A 19791-nucleotide genomic window follows, 5' to 3' on the forward strand; every position below is an offset into this window, starting at 1 on the left:
CGGGCGACGACCGCTTCCTCTTCAGGTACTTCCACGCCGGCATCTGGTACTCGTGCGAGGAGAACATCAACACGCCCGGTGAGTTGCCGGGGGCCCTGGCTGTACCTGCGGGGCGCACCACCTCGCCCCTGCCTGCCGGGCGGAGAAGCCTGCGGCGGGACGGCACCGCGCGCAGCAACCTCCCCAAGGCCCCGGGCTCATCCGCGTCCCGAGTGGCTTCGTGCCCCGCCGGCAGGGGACGCCGTTTGCGGTGGGGGGGGGGGCGCCAGGGCCTGGCTCTGTTGGACTTCTGGCCGGGCGGGAGGGCGCCTGTCACCCTGCCCGTCTGCCTGGTATCCGGAGGGAGGCTTGGGCTGCTGCAGCAGAGGCCTCCTCGCAAGTAATCCTCCCTTAGCTGGGTGGCGCTTACGCGCAGGTAAGCCTGCCTGGCCTTGCAGCATCTGCTGGCGTTGCTGTGACGACGGCGGATGGCGCGTTGGCACGGGCAGCGTCGCAGGCAGCAGGCAAGGCGGCCTCTGCCCGCTCCGGGGCCCCGGCCAACCGCGGCTGCGAGGAGGGGGACCGGCGTCAAGCACAGCGCAGGGATGGGGTCTCCCGAGGAGCCCAACCCAATGCCCCCCTGGAGGGCGGCGGATTCTCTTCCGCCCCTTCCCCATCCTTGGCTCCCTCTTCCTTGCGCCGCGCAGGGGGGTTGTTCCAGCGCTCTTGGTCGAGCGAGGGCAAAGTGCTTCGAGGCTCCGGGCTCATCCCGGCCGGGACGAAGCATCCCGGGCCTCCATGTATTCTCCCCTGACTCTCAGGCTGCTCTCCTCCAAACCCCTGCCTTCGCACACTTTCCTCTCCCTCGGCCCGGATTTTCTCGTAGCCTCAGAATATCCCCGGTATGAGAAAACCCGGATTGAAGGAGCCGAAAGACGGCAATATGGACAGCAGAGAATCAACGGAGGTCCGGGGAGTTTCCTGTCCACATTAGATGGCAGTATGGATGAGCCCTCTGCCTCCTCATGGGGCTTGTCCCCTTCCACGTTGAGTCCTGCTGGGGTGTGTGCCCCCGTCTTTGCTGGGAGCCAAGGATCATGGAGCAACCGGAGGCTCTCCTGGTCCCCCGGGGCACCCCTTCTTCGTGGCCCCCCTGCACACCAGCTGCAGCTGCCCTCCTGTCTCCTAGCAAAGCATGGCACAGTTCACCTGCTAACTTGGAAGTGTGTCTGAGGGTCCCCCCACCCCTTTAAAACATGCTTGGCAATTAAGTCTTGGAGTCCAAACTTTGGTTTTGATTCTAAATGAGAAACATTTCCCAAAACCTGCAAGTTACACCAGTGCCAAACTAGTTGTGTGGGTGAAATAAACCGGCATGGTAGGGGTTTTGTTTTGCTTTGCTTTTTAAAAAAGAAGTTAAATAGCAGCCTGGGCAGCTTTGGAGGGGGGTGGTAATGGGAAGGTTGGAGAGTTTAAGCCTGCAATGGTTGAGACAGTAAAAGAACCCCCCCCCCAGCTGCTCTTTGCATCTCAAGCAAAGCTCTTTATTTGATCTCCCCCCCACCTCCTTCAAACCACCCCACAACTTCATCAGGGCAACCCATGGGTGCATGCACCCTCCTTTCTATAGGGAACAAACATGGAACATATGAAGCTGCCTTATGAAGCAAGACCATTGGCTCATCCAGCTCAGCACTGTCCGCACTGAGCGACAGCTGCTCTCCAGGGATTCTGGCAGGAGTCCCTCCCCGCCCCACCTGGAGATGCCAGCAGGGATTGGACCTGGGACCTTCGGCCTGCAAGCCATTTGGTCTGCCACTGAGCTGCCAGGGCCGTTCCCCTGGGCTGTGCAAGCCTTCCAGCAATGGAGCAACCGGGGCTGAGCTTGCAAGCAGTTGTGCAGCTGCAGCAGCTTCTCTGAGGTCTGGAAGTTGCGCTGCTTGAGGGGACTGAAGCCTCTCCCTGCAGACACAGGCGGTGTGGGGCTGCCAAGCGACCCAGGCATCTTGGCTTTCGCTTCTCTGTGTTAAACTGTGGCTCTCTTATAATCAGCTGTGTGTGTCTGGGGAAACCTTGTAGGGTGGTTGAGATAAGATAAGCAGCCTTAATGCTTTGATTCATTGGCCACCAGGGAGGGAATAATTCCTCCAGTTCCTGAGCAGGGCAAAGCTCCCTAGCTCCCTCCATCATCCCCTGGGCAACTGGGCTGCAGGGGGACGGCTTGCGTTGCTAGAACCAGGCTTTTCCAAGGCAGCTTGTAAGGCTGGGGTCTGAGAAGGATCCTTGGTCCAGCCAGCCTGGCCTTGTCTCTTCAGAGGGGCAACAGCTCTCTGGGGTCTCCAGGAGGGGGAGGAGGGCTGCCCAAGGTACTAGGGATTGGGCCTCCTGCAGGTGAGTGAGCCCACTCTGAGCAGCGGCTCTCAGGTAGTCTCTTTATTGGAGCCACTTAAATGTCTGAAACTCTAAAAGTCTCAGAGTTGCTATGAGCTTTTCCTGCAAAAGTCTGGAGTGTTGGTCATAAATGCACTCGTAATAAGTGCCTGCTGGATCAGGCCCATGGCCCCTCTAGTCCAGCATCCTGTTCTCACAGTGGGTAACCAGCAAGCAGGATCCGAGAGCACAAGAGCAACTCTCCCCTCCTGTGGCTTCTAGCAACAGGCGTTCAGAAGCATGGCTGCCTCCGACTGTGAGAGCACAGCCCTTGCGGCCAGTCGCCTCGATAGCCCTCTCCTCCATGAATTTGTCTAGACTTACTCGGAGGAGACCTTTGAGGGAGGCCTGCAGCTCAGGGCATCGACTGTGCAGCTTCTCCCTGGGTGTGTGGGCTCTTGGTGGGAAAAGGGCTTGGTTTTGCCTGTGCCTGTTGTTTGTGCCAAAACAGCTCTGCACGCTCCATCTGTGTCTGTTTTGCAAAGATGTTTTCACTGCCATAGCCAGAAGCAGGTGCTGAAAGTAAGCAGAAGAAGAGCTGCAGCCCCCCCGGCACTCACAACTCCCCCCCCCCACTCCTCCTCAGGGGTGTAGCAAGGGGGGCAGAGGGGGCGGACCGCCCCAGTTTCCGTAATGGAGGGGGTGACAAATTATCAAGGAACAATTACTGCCCTACTAGGGTGGTTCATAAAAAAAAACTTTTTTTTAATGCCTGCTCCAAAGGTCTTATCTTACTATACTAGGGATTATATAGCTATATATGAAATTTCATGCATATCGGTTAATATCTTGACCCTCCTCCACCAAAATGGCTGTTCACTTGGCTGTTTTCCTATGTCGTGAAGGCTGAAATTTCAGTTCAGTGGAGCACTTACTGTTCCCAACCCTAACCCTGTGGAAAGCCATCTAATTAGACTTTAATTTGAATTTGAGATGTTTTAGGAGGTAATTTAATTATTGTTTGATTTTATACCGATGTTATGCATCTGATGTTAGCCACCCTGAGCCCGATTTCGGCCAGGGAGGGTGGGATATAAATAAAAGTTTATTATTATTATTATTACTTGTTATTATTCCTTTGTAAGAAAATATGAAATAATGTAAAACCATTTTTGCAAGGGGGGGGGGAATCAATGGGCGGGGTGACAAGAAATTTTCCGCACCGGGTACCACCTGACCTTCCTACGCCTCTGCCTCCAATCCTCTTGCAACCGTGGGCCAAGGGGAGCAGTGGTGGCTGTTGGGGGGGACGGACAGACGCAGAGCATGAGGACCTGCCTAGGTGGAGAGTACCGACTCCTTCCAAATTCCGGTGTATTTGGGACTGGGAAAAGGCAGTGCGTTTGCCCAGCTCCCCTGCCAAGTCTGAAATTAAATCTAAAAAGCTTAGAAGAAGATCAGTTATACAATATGCTCAAAAATAGCAGGAATAAATCCTCAGCGGCAAAGAGGGAGCGATGGCACTTTGTTGTGTGGAGGGGGGGGGGCATTTTCTGCTGGCGCATGGAAGTCACCTTCCCGGGCTGCTGGTTAAAGTCAAAGGTCAAATCCACACACACCCCCGCCCTGGCCCGGATCCGCCACCTGGTGGGACAGCCCTGGGTGAGGGAGCCTGGTTGGGGGTGCAGGCAGGGCCACCGAAACACAGATTGCTGCTAGCATGTGCCTGAGGTCATGGCAGAGGGGGAAAGACGGAGGATGATCTGCTACTCAAATGCCCTTTAGAAAACCTGCATTGGGTGAAGCTCCAAGAAAGGCTCTTAAATTGGTCATTGTCTGGGGACCCAGAAAACGGAATCAGCAGGGAGCCAGCAGGCATTGCTGCCCAGTGAGAGGGGAAGGAGGCAATTCTCCTGCAAAGGTCCCAAATAAATCGACATGGTGTGCTGTTTCCGTTGACACACTTTACTTTTAAAAAGCATGGGGGCTGGGGGGGGCTCAGCTGGTTTTGTATTAAAGCAACAACAGTGGGGCGAGGCTACAAGAGAGAGGGGGAGGACACATTCCAAGAGTCGTGGAAATGAAAGGTTTTTGAGAGAAGTGCTTTGAAACATGCATCATGCCTGCTGCAAAATGCTCTTATTTGCATCTTTATTTTTATTTTTATTATTGTTGTTATTATTATTATTACATTTCTATACCGCTTTATATTTTTAAGAAAAATCTCAAAGTGGTTTACAGCATATTAAACAAGGCGTTCGGGATCCAAGGTACGACCGTATTGCTGAGATCTCTCCAAACGCCCCTGGCCTGTCCTCTGCCAGATGGTTGAAGCAATTGTGTGTGGGGCGGGGGTGTGGGCGATGTGGCTCAGGCGAGGGGGGTGGGTCGATCTTAATTACTGGCATAGGTACCCTTCATTAGCGGTTCAGCTTTTGCCTGCCTCTCTGCCAGCTGATGGATAGGGCTATAGCAACAAAACGCAACAGGATTCGGACTTGGGGGCGGTCTGCTCTTTCCTGCCCTTTCATGTACACACATGATGCCCCTCCCAGAGTTTCATTTTTATTTTTAGGGGAAGTGGATGGAGAGAGAGAGAGAGAGAGAGAGATCCACTACACAAGTGTTGGTCCATTACTGTCATTAACACGCTATGAATAGTATAAGCTATTAATAGCTGCATAAATACCATTGTTATATAACTCAGTAATGTAAAATTATTCATGGTTATGCAATCTTGCATTGTGTGCCGTGTTGGGGATCAAGAAGCTGAATCCTGGGGGGAAGTGTTTTGGGCTGGAGCAGAAAGACCCCTTTGCCGAGTGGCTGCCAGGAGGAGCCCAGAAGGCGAGAGCGGCAAGGCCTGGCCGCTGGGACCTTGGGCGCCAGGGCTCTGGCTTCCCCACATCATTGCAGGAGGTTGGACTACATGACCCTTGGGGGTCCCTTCCACCTCTGCCGTGCCATGATCCTTGTAATCCTCAGGGCTGCTGCTGCCAGGGTTTGGAAGGAGGCGAGGGCATTGGCCAACTTTGCCCAACCTGCTTCCTCCAGGTGCTTTGGACTCCCAGAAGCCTCAGCACCATAGAATCACAGAGACATAGGATTGGAAGGGACCCCCAGGGGTCATCCAGTCCAACCCCCCCGCAATGCAGGAATCTGGCAGAGGGCCATACAAACTCCGCTTAAAACCCTCCAAGGAAGGAGAGTTCCATTGTTGAACGGCTCTTCCTGTCATCCTACAGGGCCCTGTTGGAAAGGAAAGAAGGGAGTTGTAATCCAAAACAGTGCAGAGCTTTCAAATCCCTCTAAACAGGCTTTCCCTGAAATATGACCCAACCCCGTGCCATTGATCTTCAGCTTATTGTTCTCTTGCTTTGTTGCATTTTAAGACTGTGGTGTTATTGATTGATTGATTGATTGATTGATTGATAAGTGGGGTGTGTAACCAGGTCCAGATTTAGGTAATGGGGCCCTTTATATGTCCAGCTGTCATTTGTCAACAACGAATTGTCGCTGTTTGTTGTGTTGAATATATGCTATATGGTTATTGACGGATACCTAATAGGTATCCAAAGCCATTTGCACATGCAGAATGTAGGCACCCTATATATAGAAAGGAGCAAACCAGTGATTTTTTAGGGAGCAGGCTAGCAGGCGGGGCCCATTACTTACACCACAGGAGCCTACGCAACACAAAACACGGTTGCTGTATGTAGGTTTTATTTTATTTGTTTTATTTACATCCAGGTTTTTTTTCCTTTACATTTTTTTGGGACCCCCAAGAGAGCGGGGGCCCTAAGCTATAGGCTGTTCAGCTTATACATAAATCCGGCACTGTGTGCAACTGTATAAATGAACAAACCAACCAATCTGGAGAGTCCTAGCTTGAGAAAGGCTGGCACAGAGCGTAGGAACTGCCCCTCCTGGGCTTCTGAGTCAGACCAGGGGTCCATGTTGCTGAAGATGAGCAGCCAGGGACTTGCCACAGCCCCAGGCAGGAAAAGCCACCCACCCGCCAGCCCCCTGCAGCCTCTTAACTGAAGCTCAAGACCGCCTGCGTGCAGGATGAACCCCTTCCCAGCCACCGCTCTAGTCTCTCCTTCCCTTGCCCTGTAAGCAGAGGTGGCGGCGACTGGACTGGGGCCTTCTGCATGCAAAACAGGGACCCCACCAGGGACACCCCCATTTCTCAGGTGGGGCAGCACTGGCAGAGGCCCCGTGGGCAGGCAGAAGGAGGGCAGACGGGGCAGGACAGGCCCGGCTGCTCCTTCCTGGGAGAATGGTCTCTGCTTGGAGAAAGGGCCTGTGCAGCTTGCCCTGCATGCAGAAGCCCCCAGGTTCAGTCCCCAACGGCATCTCCAGGTGGGGCTGCCTGGAACCCTGGGGTGCCCCTGCTGCCCATCAGTGTAGACAGGGCAGAGCCAGGGGGAGCCCAGGGGCCTGACTCTGCTTCCAAGGCCAGCTGCCTCTCTTCCTGCCTGGACGGGGCCTCCCAGGGGTGGCTGTTTGGGGGGGGGGCTGTGAGTGAGAGGAGCCTTGCTGGGGGGGTGTGTGTGGCGATGCTCACTCTGCCTCTGCCTGCCTGTCAAACCTTTCCTCTTCTCTTAAAGGTGAGAAATGCCGAAGTTTCATTGACCTTGCTCCAGCTTCCGAGAAAGGTAAGAGATGCACATCAGCCGGGGTCACCTTTGCGCAGGTGACATTGGCAGCGCCGGGAGAGTTAGGGAGGGAGCGTGTCTGTCTGCCTCTGTCTCTTATTCCCCCCCCCCCAGTGTTTTGATGGTGAGATCAGCACCGCTGAACAGAGAAATCCTTTCCTTTTGCAGAGGAGTGCCAAGGCCGTTGTCCTGCCTCGGTTTGCCTGTAAGCAACAGGCGCCTCTTTGCTTCCTTCTCTGGGAGGGGGCCTGTTCATAACTGAATTAAAGAGGCTTCTGGAGAGCAGAACGGCTGTTCCCTGGGGACACTTTTGCCCCTTTTGTGCCTGTGTTGGAAGTGGGAAGGACAGAGCAACGCAAGACCTCTAAAAGCCACGAGGGTTGACTTGTTGGCTCAGGGTGCCGTGGTGCCCCACCTGGGCTTTTTCCCTGTTAACTCCTCCTGCTTTGGGGCCCCCTTCCTTCCTTCCTTCCGGATCCTGCAGGGATGCCATCTGACTGCCCCCCCCCACCTGCCAGGCCGCACGTTTGGTGCCTCTTGCGTTCCTCCAGAGCTGCAAAAGGGGCTGAGGGCTTTTTAGCCCACCTCCTTCGTGGCAAAGAGCCTACTTGCTTGGCCCTCTCCGTTGCCTTTCCAGATCTCCCCAGAGATTGGGGGTGGCACAGGGCAGCTGCTGGCACAGGGTAAACATCGAGGGGACCAGGAGGTTTGGGGTTGGCCTGAGTCCCCAAAGGGCTGCTGCTGTCTTTTCTCCTGTGAACCCATCTTTGTGCACCCCCTCCCAGGTTTAGATGGGTGGCTGCTGGTGGCAACACCCCCCCCCGCTTGTGGGGTTTCCTCCCCTGGCAAAGGTGCGCAGTGCATCCTTACGGTCAACTTCCAGTTTGCATTGCTCAAGCCTCAGCGCCTGTCGTGGAGACCAGACCCCCCGGCTGCACGTTGCTTCCCTGCCCATCTCCTTCCCTTTCCACTGCCGTTGGGCTGAATTTTGGATTGTAAGCTTCCCGGGGCTGAGACCTTGTCCTTGTTTCAGCATCACAAACACTGATGGTGCTCTCTAAGTGAAAGTGGTGATTTTAGGCGCTTGGTGAAATCTGCCCTCTTTGCTCGTGCTGTGATTTTTAATCGTTCTGGAGCTGCTTTCTTGGCAATTGTTTTTTGGATGTTGATTTTAGAGGGTATTTCATTTGTTGCTCTTTTTTTTTTGGTAAGTCCACATGAGGACTATTCAGGGGAAAGGCAGGACATAAATTTCCTAAACAAATAATGCTTTTCACATTCTGTTCTCTTCCTTTCCTGAGTCAGGCAGTGGAGCTGGTGGGCAGGTGGGCTTGTCGTGTCCTCGGCCACGGAGGGAAGGAGGGAGGGAGGGCTGGGGCCAAATGAAGGAATATTCTTGCTGCTAGCCCCCAGTGGGCTATGAAATGAACCCCACCCCACCCCACCCCACCCCAGTGGCCCCTTCCCAGAAAAGGCTTGCTCCTCTTTGCCTTGAAAGGCAGCTGAGGGCAGATCCATGGTTCTGGGAGCAGGGATGTTTTTCCATTGAGCTTGGAATCAACCCAGCAGCTGCTCAGCTGGAAACTCTTTTGCTCAGCTTAGGATAATAGAATTGTCAAGTGGGAAGGGACCCCCGAGGGTCATCTAGCCCAACCCCTTGCAGTGCGGGAATCGCAGCTCCAGCTTGCCGTGCCCCAGCCACCCCCCCCCCCGGCTCTCTGACCTGAGAGAGCTCCCTCCCAGTGCTGAGGGTGTCCCTTGTGTGCCTGCAGGAGTCTTGTGGCTGTCGGTGGTGTCAGAAGTGCTCTACATCGCTTTGCTGGTCATCGGTTTCAGCCTCATGTGCCTTGAGCTCATCCACTCCAACAACGTGATAGACGGGCTCAAACTCAACGCTTTCGCGGCCGTCTTCACGGTGCTCTCAGGTACGTCCCTGCGCAAGCCCAGGAAATATTCCGGGAAGTAGCTGCACTCCTTGTGCTGCAGCGAGGTGGAAACAGCTACTTGGTTGAGCTGGAATGGTTTGTTTTTAAGGCTGGGGTCACTGGTGAAGACCATTTCTTTCCTCTCCCAGGTACGAGGCTGTCTTGCTCTGAGCTGGACCCACCTTGGGCCACTGCATTCTACGCCGACCTTCGGCAGAGGACACTTTCATTGCCTGGCCACATGGGGCATTGAACACAGAACTTCTCACTCACAAATAATAATGTTGATAATAATAATTTATTATTTGTGCCCACCCATCTGACCGGGTTGCCCCAGCCACTCTGAGCAGCTTCCTACATATATAAAAGCCTTAAACCTTACAAAGCTTCCCTAAACAGGGCTGCCTTCAAAAAGCCAGATAGTTGTTTGTCTCCTTGACATCTGATGGGAGAGAATTCCACAGGGTGGGTGCCACTACCGAGAAGGCCCTCTGCCTGGTTTCCTGTACTGCTGAGCTACAGCCCCCCCCACTCCAAGTGACAGGACACCTGCTTGGCCTGCAGAAGGTCCCAGGGCTGGTCCCTGGCAGCATCTCCAGCTGCAGAGGGAGCTGGGTCTCTGGTGATGGGGAGCTTGCCCCACAGTTGCTGGGCTCGATGGTGGCTTGGCTCCAAGGCAGCCCCAGGGTCTCCCCTGTCCCAGCAATGCAAACCTTTGGGTCTGTGTCTCCTCGCAGGGCTGTTGGGAATGGTGGCTCACATGATGTACACCCAGGTGTTCCAGGTGACGGTCAGCCTCGGCCCGGAAGACTGGAGGCCACACTCGTGGGACTACGGCTGGTCCTTCTGGTGAGTCTGCGTGGCTTGCGGGGGGGGACCCTCATGGGGGGCCCTCTTGGAAACAGAGGGCTGGGCTGACCCAGTGGTGGGTTACCAGGAGAGCAAAACACAGGAGACCTTTCTCTCTCCCCCCCCCATTGTTCAGGATCAGGCCACCTTGTTTGGGCTCCTGTCAGTCTCCTGGAGTCCCGCACCAAGAAGCCTCCTGGCACCTCTGGAATTGCAGGGGAGCGAGGGGTCCGTGGGCATCCCTTCCTCTTTGGCATTCCCCAGGGTGGGTGGTGAGGACAAGCTGCTTCTGGCGCAGAACAAGGCGTTAGGTGCCTCTCCTAAGTCAAGAGTCTGGGTCTCAGGGAGGAGCTCAGTCCTGGATGTCTGCCTCCCGGGAGGGGGGAATGTAGCTGGGGGGGGGGGCTTTGTTGCGCCTCGCCTTGAGCTGGGGTGGGCTGTGCCCCCAAAGGTCATTTAATTAATAATTTACTTTCCTCTTTTAATATTCTTTACTTGATGTCCTATGGCTGTTTTAACTGTATTATTATTATTATTATTATTATTATTATATTTTCACAATTACATATACTTACAGTATGCAAATATCTTCTTCCATTCCCATTAGTTAAATATACTATATTCATTCTTACAAACATTGCATTTCCCTTTTCAAAATACTATGTCACCAAAAAAAACACAACACCATTTCCCACCATGAATTTCTTTTTCTCCAGCTTGACTTCCCCCTCCCCACCTCCTTACGGCTTCTTTGTGCTTCCTTTTCTCCATACTGTGTTGTTTTCAACTCTATTGTCGTTCAAAAGAATAGTTCTTCCCTGACTAATTTCTCCCTTTGTGAAATTTACTGTATTTTCAGCACCTCTTAATTCCCCCCCCCTCGACACTGTGCTTGCGCAGATACATTTCAAAACAATCCCATTCCTTTTTATACCTTTGACTCGATTGACCCCTTATTATATTTCTTTGAGTGCTGTGAGCCACCTTGAGCACCGTTTGGTGGAAATGTGAAATGCAAATTAATATATATAAATAGGAATGAATGGATGTCCAGGATGGGCTCTCTGCTCCTTTAGGACACAGTACCAGAGAGAGGCATTGCTGGGGGTGGGGTCCTAGTCTGTGTTTGCCACCCAGCTCCCTTTCTACCTTCCCCTCCTTCCCTCCCCCCCTCTCTCTCTCGCCAGTGTGGTGTAGTGGTTAAGAGCGGTAGACTCGCAATCTGGGGAACCGGGCTTGTGTCTCCACTCCTCCACCTGCAGCTGCTGGGTGACCTTGGGCTAGTCACACTTCTCTGAAGTCTCTCAGCCCCACTCACCTCACAGAGTGTTTGTTGTGGGGAAGGAAGGGAAAGGAGAATGTTAGCCGCTTTGAGACTCCTTCGGGTAGTGATAAAGTGGGATATCAAATCCAAACTCCTCTTCTTCTCCTTCTCCTCCTCCTCTCTGCAGCCTGGCCTGGGGCTCCTTCACCTGCTGCATGGCTGCCTCCGTCACCACCTTGAACTCCTACACCAAGACGGTCATTGAGTTCCGCCACAAGCGCAAAGTCTTTGAGCAGGGCTTCCCCGAAGAGGCCGCCTACACGGACCACGAGCCCATCACCTACTTCCACGGAAGGTCAGTGGGGCTGGCCTTAAGGGGGCTGTGGGGCAGGGAGAAGGAGCCCGGCCAGCACCGCTGCTCCTCCTCCTCGAGGAGGCAGGGGTGGGCATGCAGAGGGCAAGGATCCCTCCAGGTGGGTGGTGCCCCAACCAGGGGGCTCCTACTTTCCTCTGAGCAAGGCACAGCTTCCTGTTGATGGGAGAGGAAATGCCCCAAATTATTATTATTAATAATAATAATAATAATAATAATAATAATAATTTTATTTATTTATTTATACCCCGCCTTCCCTGGCCAAAACCGGGCTCAGAGCGGCTAACATCAAATGTTTAACACATTAACATAAAATCAGACAATCAATTAAAATACATCCTAAAATCAGATCAGGATCAGAATCAAATCCAATCGGATGGCAACCTGCAGATTAGGGTGCTCTCTGCCTCTTTCTTGACTCCTCGAGAGGCTTGGATCTTGCTCACCTTCACCCACAAGGACTTTGGCATTGGTTGGCCAGCACAACCCGGGGGGGCGGCCAAATCTTTACCCCCCCCTAATTTCTGGGTTTGTAATGTAGCTGGAAAAGATGATCTGGGTTACTGAATGTGACATTTGGTAGAATGAATTAATTTGGCTATCTGAAGCTCATCTGAAGGCAGCGACTGGCTGGAACGGAACAGTTTGGTGCAAGATCTGTTGGGAACTTAACTCTGTGATGCTGTGATTGCAAGGGAGGCGGGGAGAGAAGAGGGGCGACTGCGGGTGACTCTCTTCTGCCCGGCTTGTGTTGGCTTAGGGTTCAGCAGGAGGCAGAGCCATCAAAACCATCCCTGATGCACCAAGTTGAAGTGATAATGAACCTCCTGAAGGTGCCAGTCTCCCCGGCCTGGGCCCTGGGGCTTCCCCCCTTTTGACTGGGGCAGGGACCAGGCAAGAGGCAGCTTCTGTGCCTGCAAGAAGGTTGCCTGCAAGAAGTGTTGCCTGGGGTTCCTCCGGCTGGGAGAGCCTTGGGGTCGCCTGACAGATTCCAACTTCTCAAAATCTCTCTTGCAAAGATATGAGCAGAATATTTCCGCCGCTGACCCACACCCCAGCCAGGAAACAACGACAGGGAGGGAAGAGTCCTGTATTTTAATGTTTGCTGTCCGAAAGCCCTGCAGTCCCCCCCCCCATTTAAGTGACAGCAATGCTGATGTTGGTAAGAGAGAATTTCCTTCTCCCTCCTTGTTCTGGGCATGTTTATGGTGACAGCTGGTGACACAATGTGATATTCCCCCCCCCCCCCCGTTCTTGCTGGTGACTCAAGGGCTTGGCCTGCCTTGCAAACTGCTATAGAAAATTAGGGGTGGTTGGCTTTTGCTGCCCCACTCCCCAAGGGACTGAGTCCCCCAAGTCCACGATGGGCCAGAGATGAATGGATGGAGGCAGGATGCAGTGAAAGCAAGGCAGGTCTTTATTTTTCTGTTGCAACAGAGTTTCCTCCCTCCTTGCAAGGAGGCAAGAGAGACCCAGAACAACGGTGCTCAAGCCTCTATAAAGACTTTTGAAATTGCCCACCCTGTAGCCCAAGACCACCCCCAAAACATCATACATACACCACAGAAGGAGGCGGTCTCCAGCAGAGATTTGAGAGTCTTGCTTCTCTCCTGTCTGCCAGGATACCTGATAATGCCTTCCTTGTAGCCTGGCCATTCCTTGGAGATGGTAAATACTTTAGTTCCTGAATCTCTTACCCAAATTGAGAGTGTGCTCAGCTTAACAGATACTTGCCATACTGTATTTCCAGGGAGGTGTCAGGCCCTCCAGTCCAAAGACCATTGGGAAGCTTTTCCCATTTCCTTCCTCCTTGCAGAGAAACATTTGAGGTCAATTTGGGAGACTCAAAATGGCTTCAGGATTGCTCTCCTGTACTATTTCAGACACGTGGATTATATGCTTCCGTATGTGTGTTTGCCTTTTACCAGAGCTGCCAACTTTCCCTTTTTTTGCAATGGGAAACGGCGCTGGAATAAGGGAATTTCCCGCAAAAAAGGAAAAGTTGACAGCTATGCCTTGTACATTTATGAGCATTTATTCTATATCTGAGACCTTAGAATTCTTATAACAAAACGGAGGCGATGCAGGGAACCGTGGCGAGTGTTGGAAGAGGCCTCTCAGCCCCAGTGACCCTTTCCTGCTCAATGCCTTTCCTGGGCTCTTCCTGGTTGACCAGCGTGGCCGGCTGGTGGGGCGCAGAGGAGCAGGGCTTGGCCCTGGGAACGGAGCCAGGGAGGAATTGCAGGGGACCATCAACAATCCTGGTGACATTTCCCTGCAAAAGTCCTTCTTGGACTCTTGCTCTTGCAGCAATGTCCTACAGACAGCCTAGGCAGGCCGTGGACAGAGTTCTTACAAACGCAGAGCAAAGGGTTGTGTGTCCCCTGTAGCAGGGTCAATTCCACATTGGGGGGGTATGGGTAAGGTGATCTTATCTGATCTTCTGGGATCCTGCAGCCGTGGGCAGGGCAGGGCGGGGGTTGCTGTGAGGGTTCAGTCCTGGAATGGCTGCATCCCCCGGGCCACACTCTTTTGAAAGCAGAGAGGTGGAAACAGTGCCCCCCTTTTCCTGACCCCCCCCCCCAAGCCTTTGCTTTACATGTGAGGAAGGAGGAAGAGGCAGCCGGCTGTAGCTCCGCGGCAGAGTTTCTGCCTTGGAAGCGGAGGATCCCTGGCTCAGTCTCTGCTGGCGCTTCCAGGCAGGGCTGGCAGGGACTCCTGGGTCTGCAACCCTGGAGAGGCGCTGCTGCCAGTCAGTGTGGGCACTGCTGGGCCAGATGGACCAAGGGCCTGACTGTGTCGCTGTGTTTACTGTGGCTTTGGCTGCGGAGGCGACTGGGCTCCTGCCGGGCCCCGATCCGGCTGGGGAGTTGGCTCCTGCCCAAGGTGCGACTTCTATGTTCTCTTTTTCCAGGCTGGAGGAGGAAAGAGGTGACACGGGGGACTTGAGGCTAGCATGCCTCCATGGCTACTCCTCCAATAGTAAGTGCCGCCTGTCTCCGACTCGCTGTCTGTCTTGCATGGCGGCTCTCCGGGGCAGCAGGCCTGGCACAGGGGGGCAGGACGTGGGGTGGCGCAGACTGCCGAGGGCCTCAATGTCCGAAGCCACACAACCACCTTCCTCTTGGCTCTTTTGGAGGTGCGCCCCACCCCCATTTCCTGACTTCACCCTGTCTCTCTGGGCATTGAAGCCTCGCCTTCTGTGATGGGGCAAGCAAAGCGGCCCAGACCTCAGTGTTGTGTGTGTGGTGCGGGGAACCATCTGTGTTTGCCTTCATGTCACTGCAAGCCAAAGTGGGGGGCTGCTCTGCGTTCCTGTGTGCCGCCCAATAGCTGCATCTGTCTTGTCCTGCTGCATGTCGTTGGGGCTCCACCTGCTTGGCTTGCATGGGGAACAAGGAATTGCCCGGCCCAGCATGGCTCTCTCATGCAGCCGAGTGTGCCTTAATTTGCAAAGGATCTCATGGGTCAGGTTTTGCAAAGCTCCTTTGGCTTAGTCCACCAAGAACTCGCCTTGCGAATGGAGAGCAATTTTGGATGATGGAAGGTGGTTCTTCTGCGTCGACTTTGTGGGCTGTGGAAATCCCCTTTGGCCCGCCGTGTGTCTTCCTGGGTGATTTGGTAAAGGGTGTGAGTTGCGCTCCAGAGTAACGCTTTGTGGCACCTGGCACTCAAAGGTTTCCTGCTTCTGGCAGAATCTCACTGCTGGGCCAAGAGGCAGGTGCCAGCTCCATCTGGCTGTGGAAGCTGCCTCCCCCATCGCTGGGGGAGGCGACACCACCCTTGTCCTTTCCTCGGCTGCCCTCCAGTGCCACAGGGAGATGCTCAGCCCAGGCCTGGTGTGACCAGGCACATGTCCCCCACCGGAATATTGGAGCCTCCATGTGGACGGGGCAGACTTCTCCTCCTCCTCCTCTGCACCGTTTGAGACCTGCTTTGTCTGTTTCACTGATCTCCAGGGATATGTGTGTGTGTGTGTGTGTGTGTATTTGTGTGTGTGAGTGGGGGTAGCCCTGTGGGCAAAGTCAGAGAAGGGGGCTGCCAGTTCTTGTTTACTGATTGCTTATTGTTTACACCACACTTTCCAGAGTTAGACCAGTTTCCCAGTCACTTTTCTTATCTGATCTTTTGGGGATGTGGGGTTCTTGCACAACAACTCTAAATCAGCTTCAGTTTTCCAAACTGAATTTATCAGTATGCAGCTGACCCCCCCCCAAAAAAACCCCACCCCCACCCACCCCTAGAGACATGAAGTTTCTTTACCTGAGTGACCAGGTTGGATGGCCATCACTCAGGGATTCCCTAGCTGACCAGATGATCCTTGGGGGGTCCCTCCCAACTCGACAATTCCGTGGTTCTGCGATGGGCTGGCTGTGTTGCCCCTCTGATTCTGTGGCTGCTCTTTGAGCTGTGTGTTGGGGGGGGGGGCTGTGCATGCCTGACTCAAGAGGAAGAAAGCTGCCTTCCTATAACCTTCCCGGACAAAAGGGATCCAGCCAGGACGGTCCTTTCTGCCACATTTACCATGTCTGTGTGACAGGGACTTGTTCCTTGTTGAAAGCATCTTTATCTTGCTTTCCCAGAGCGGCTTACAAAGGCCAGTGATAAGGCAGTCCCTGTGTTCGAGCTTACAGTCTAAAAGACACAACAGTAGAGGAAAAGGGATTGGGAGGGAGGAGGGGGAAAGGAAACCTGCGTGCTGCTTCTTGGCAACAGAGCTTTTGTAAAGGACCAGCTGGAAGGGAGAGATTTCAAGGAGAGGAGAAGCCAAATGTTGCTGGTTTTCCAGGAGTCCCTTCTCTTTCCCTCTCCCACCCCCTGTTGCACCTGGGCTTTGCCTTGGCCAGGGCTGTAGCCCAGGGGGGACAGCAGCTGCTGTACACCCAGGAAGTCCCAGCTGTGATCCCTGGCAGCATCTCGTTACGCCTGGGCAGAGCTCTGCCTGAAACCCTGGATCGCTGCTGCCTGTCAGTGTGGACCACAATGAGCTAGGTTGCCCAGGCACGGGCAGCTTCCTCTGTGCAATTGAGGCCGTTTGCTGCAGCCCTGCCATCCTTTCCCCCCAGTGTAGACAGGATCCTACTTTTCTACCTCTGCTTGTGCATGGGCACTTTGATTGCTGCAGTGCTTCTCTGAGTCGCCTTGGGGGCATTAGATGGGAGAAGGAGCATGCCCGGCTTGAAGGAATCTCTGGCTGCGTTTTGGGCAGCTGGCAGCAAGGGAGGGCCAAGCAAAGTCTTCTGCCGAAGGCGCAACTGGAAGACGGGCTGGCTCCCTGCAGAGTCTGCCCCGGCCAGCTGGGCTCCCTGCTGCCAGAAGGAGCCCGTAAGCAGAACTTGCACCTGGGACAGCCAGCAGCCCTTGGCTGAGCCATAGCAGGTGGGGTGGGCAATGCCATCCTGCCACCTTCAGCCCTTTGCCCAACGGTTGTGGAGGAAGCGGACAGCAGGAGGCCCCCCCCCCTCCTCCAAGCCTGTGGGCACCCAAGTCTGTGTCGTGGTTGGCCTGCTTACTGTGGCCAGGATTCCAGGGGGGGGGGTTTCTGCCTCCCACTACAAGCACCTTCTGGTGTCCTTCCAGAGTTTTGGGGATTCAGCCCCTGGCAGGTTCAGGAGGGAACTGCTGTGCAAAAGACCCCCACAGACCCCCCTTTTTTGCAGAGGGAAGGAGAAAAGGCATGCAAGCCCTTTGCCTCCACCTGCCCCCAAAATTCTCATTGCAACCCCCCTCCCCCCCAATTTGTCTTTGAGTGGGGAGAGATCCTGTGCTCCCCATGCATTTGGAACAGCCACGGCCTTTGCTCACGGGACATAAAATGTGCCGGCCAGGAGAGTGAAAACTCTCGGTCTCTTGCAGGGCTGCACAACACTCAGCTGTGAAGCCGCAGACAAACGCCAGGAGCCACGATGGGCAGAGGAGCGTCTCACAGGCCCCGTCCAGCTCTTCCACCAGCACCGCCAACTCTTCCTCGCTTTCGTCGCCCAGCAGCCGCCTCGCCTCCCCTGAAGCCAGGCATCTGGATGCGGCCCCAGCCGCTGCCCGAGGGACTGCTGAGCACGGCCGCCTGAATCCAAGTGCGCAGGCGGGGGTGTCAGCAGCAGGACCTGGGCCCCAGGCCCCTTGCCCCCCCTCAAGGCCGGCGTCCCACCCAGCCCCCCCGAGGCCCAACCTGGTGCCAGAGAACATGATGCGCAGAGCCCTGCTGCCTCGCCATGGCAATCCTCCTGTGAGCCGAGAGCTCCTGGCTGCAGCATCAGGAAACCAGCTGGCAAGGCAGATGCGTGCCCAGCCCCTTGGGCATGTGAAGCTGGCAGAAGAGGACGCGAGAGCAGCTCAGGAAGAGGAGGACTTGAAGAGGTTTGTGGGTTGAGTGAGGGGCCTGCTGCCATTCTGCACTGGGGATTGCGAGACCCTCACTGCTCAACTCTGTAGGAATGAGTCCCATGGGAGTGTAAAGGAGGGAGCTGTTCTGCTTCGTTCACCCAGGAAGCGGCTGAGGTTCCATCTTGGGGCTCTGGCACTTGCTGGGTGCTTTGCAGGTGCTTTGGGTGCCAACACTTGCCTCTTGCTACCGGGCTGCAGTGTCAGAGTTCAGCCATGGCAACAGCAAGAGGCTCTGAATGTGGTCCCAGGCAAGGGAAAGTGCTGTGTGTCTGTGACGCTGTTGTCCTGCAGACCTAACAGAGAGTCGAATGTGGGTGCCCCCTCCCCTGGGATGTGTGGGGGATGAAATGCCCATGGTGTGCAAGGAATGTTCTCCTGCTGTGCGCACTGCCTTAGACGGGTCTCCCGAGTGGCATTCAGGTCTGTGTGGACGGACTTTGCTAGGGCCCGGTTAAGGAGCAGGGAAGAGCCCTGCCGCTGGCTCTGAGCAAATCCTTCCCAGCTTGCCTCTGGCAGCGTCAGGCAAATGCCTCCAGGAAACCCATCATCATCCTGGGCACAAAGGCACTTCCCCTCCCTCTCCCAGCAGGTGGCATGAAAGGGGCACAAGCAGTGCTGGCAGAGGGAGGGGCTGCTAAGCGCACGATGCCCACCCCCCTTCTCTCTTCCCAGCAGAGGCCTGGTGACCCGTCAGGAGCTGCTGGCGGTGGAGCAAGAGCTGCAGGAGGTCCGGGAAGAGCTGAAGTGCCTCCGGTGGAAAGTCCGGCACATCGGGGAGACGGTGCAGCCGCTGGCCGAGGAGAGCAAGCGCTACAACGGCTACACCCTGACGGAGCTGAAGGCCCTGGTGCAGTCCGAAAAGGACCCCTGCAAAGCCGCCCACAAGATCCTGGCTCTGCTCTTCAGCGACGTCTACCTGCTGCAGCACTTGGCGGCGGCCGACCAGGCCTGCAACTCCAGGACCCTCCCCAGACCCAAAATGGACCCGGAGCTCTACACGGTCTACTGCGACATCCTGCAGAGCATCTTCCCTGGGATGAGCAGCCAGGCCCTGCGCGAGAGGACGCAGCCGGGCGTGTAGGAAGGCCAAAGGGCGCCCAGCCAAGGGCCAGCAGACTGGGGGGGGGGTGACCGTGGCCCCATCCTTGGCCCTTTCCCACCCACGGACCCTGCCACCGCTAGAGGCCTGGCGAGAAGCAGGTGGACCTGGCTTGGGAGAATCCCGAGTCTGCAGAACACCGCATATATTCATTCATAGCTTTTTTTTTAAAAAGAAGAAGACAGATATGTATTAAATATTGCTGGTTTTGTTTTTTAAAAAGTTGCCTCCTGCTTTCTGTGCCGCTGATATTTAGTCAAGGTTTTTGTTTTGCAGTCTTAGGGATTCCACCCTCGGATGTCGGTCTGGGCAGCTGCTTCACGGCGATGGCGTGTCTTGCTTTGGCAGATGCTGACCCTGAGGCTGCTGCCGCGCCTTCTTTGGGGCCAGGCTCTCCTGTGGTGGGCGTAAGAGGGGCCACGGCCTTGGCCAGCCATACACCTGCCCCCCCCTCTGGACCTCCCTACCATAGCTGGCTGTCGGCACTTACAGATCGCTGCCTGCGCCACAAACACGGCCTCCAAGTCTGACACAACAGGCACTTGGGGAGCGGATTAAGGGGCAACCAAACATGACATGGCTGGGAAAGGTGGGGTGGCTCAAAGCACCAAGAGAACCTCGACTTCTTCTGCCGCAAAGGCCACTGACTTTTTTTTTGGGGGGGGGGGGGGAGGATGTGTGTGTGAGAGAGCCAGTGCTTGGGGGGGGGGGCAATGCCCGTCCTCTGGCCACGGCTGACTGACTACCATTTTGCTTTCCTGACAGCCCTAACTGAGATAAATAATCCTGGCCAGAGCCAGCCTCCTCCTTCATGCAATCTCCTCGCTGGTTGCTAATAGAAATGTCAGCCTGATTCATTTCCCCCAATGCTGCCTGTGGGGGGGGGG

At 55.0% G+C, this 19791-nt stretch overlaps 1 protein-coding gene across 1 annotated transcript; it reads left to right on the forward strand.

The window, feature by feature from the left end:
- Positions 1-18910, forward strand: LOC117056888. Its single transcript, XM_033167581.1, has 7 exons — positions 1-78; positions 6963-7010; positions 8783-8935; positions 9673-9784; positions 11236-11403; positions 17278-17778; positions 18481-18910. The coding sequence occupies exons 3-7, from the start codon at positions 8851-8853 to the stop codon at positions 18884-18886; spliced, it is 1272 nt and encodes a 423-aa protein (XP_033023472.1). The 5' UTR covers positions 1-78; positions 6963-7010; positions 8783-8850; the 3' UTR covers positions 18887-18910.
- The last annotated feature ends 881 nt before the right edge of the window (positions 18911-19791 follow it).

The sequence above is a fragment of the Lacerta agilis genome, chromosome 13 (assembly GCF_009819535.1).
Source record: "Lacerta agilis isolate rLacAgi1 chromosome 13, rLacAgi1.pri, whole genome shotgun sequence".
Lineage (NCBI taxonomy): Eukaryota > Metazoa > Chordata > Lepidosauria > Squamata > Lacertidae > Lacerta > Lacerta agilis.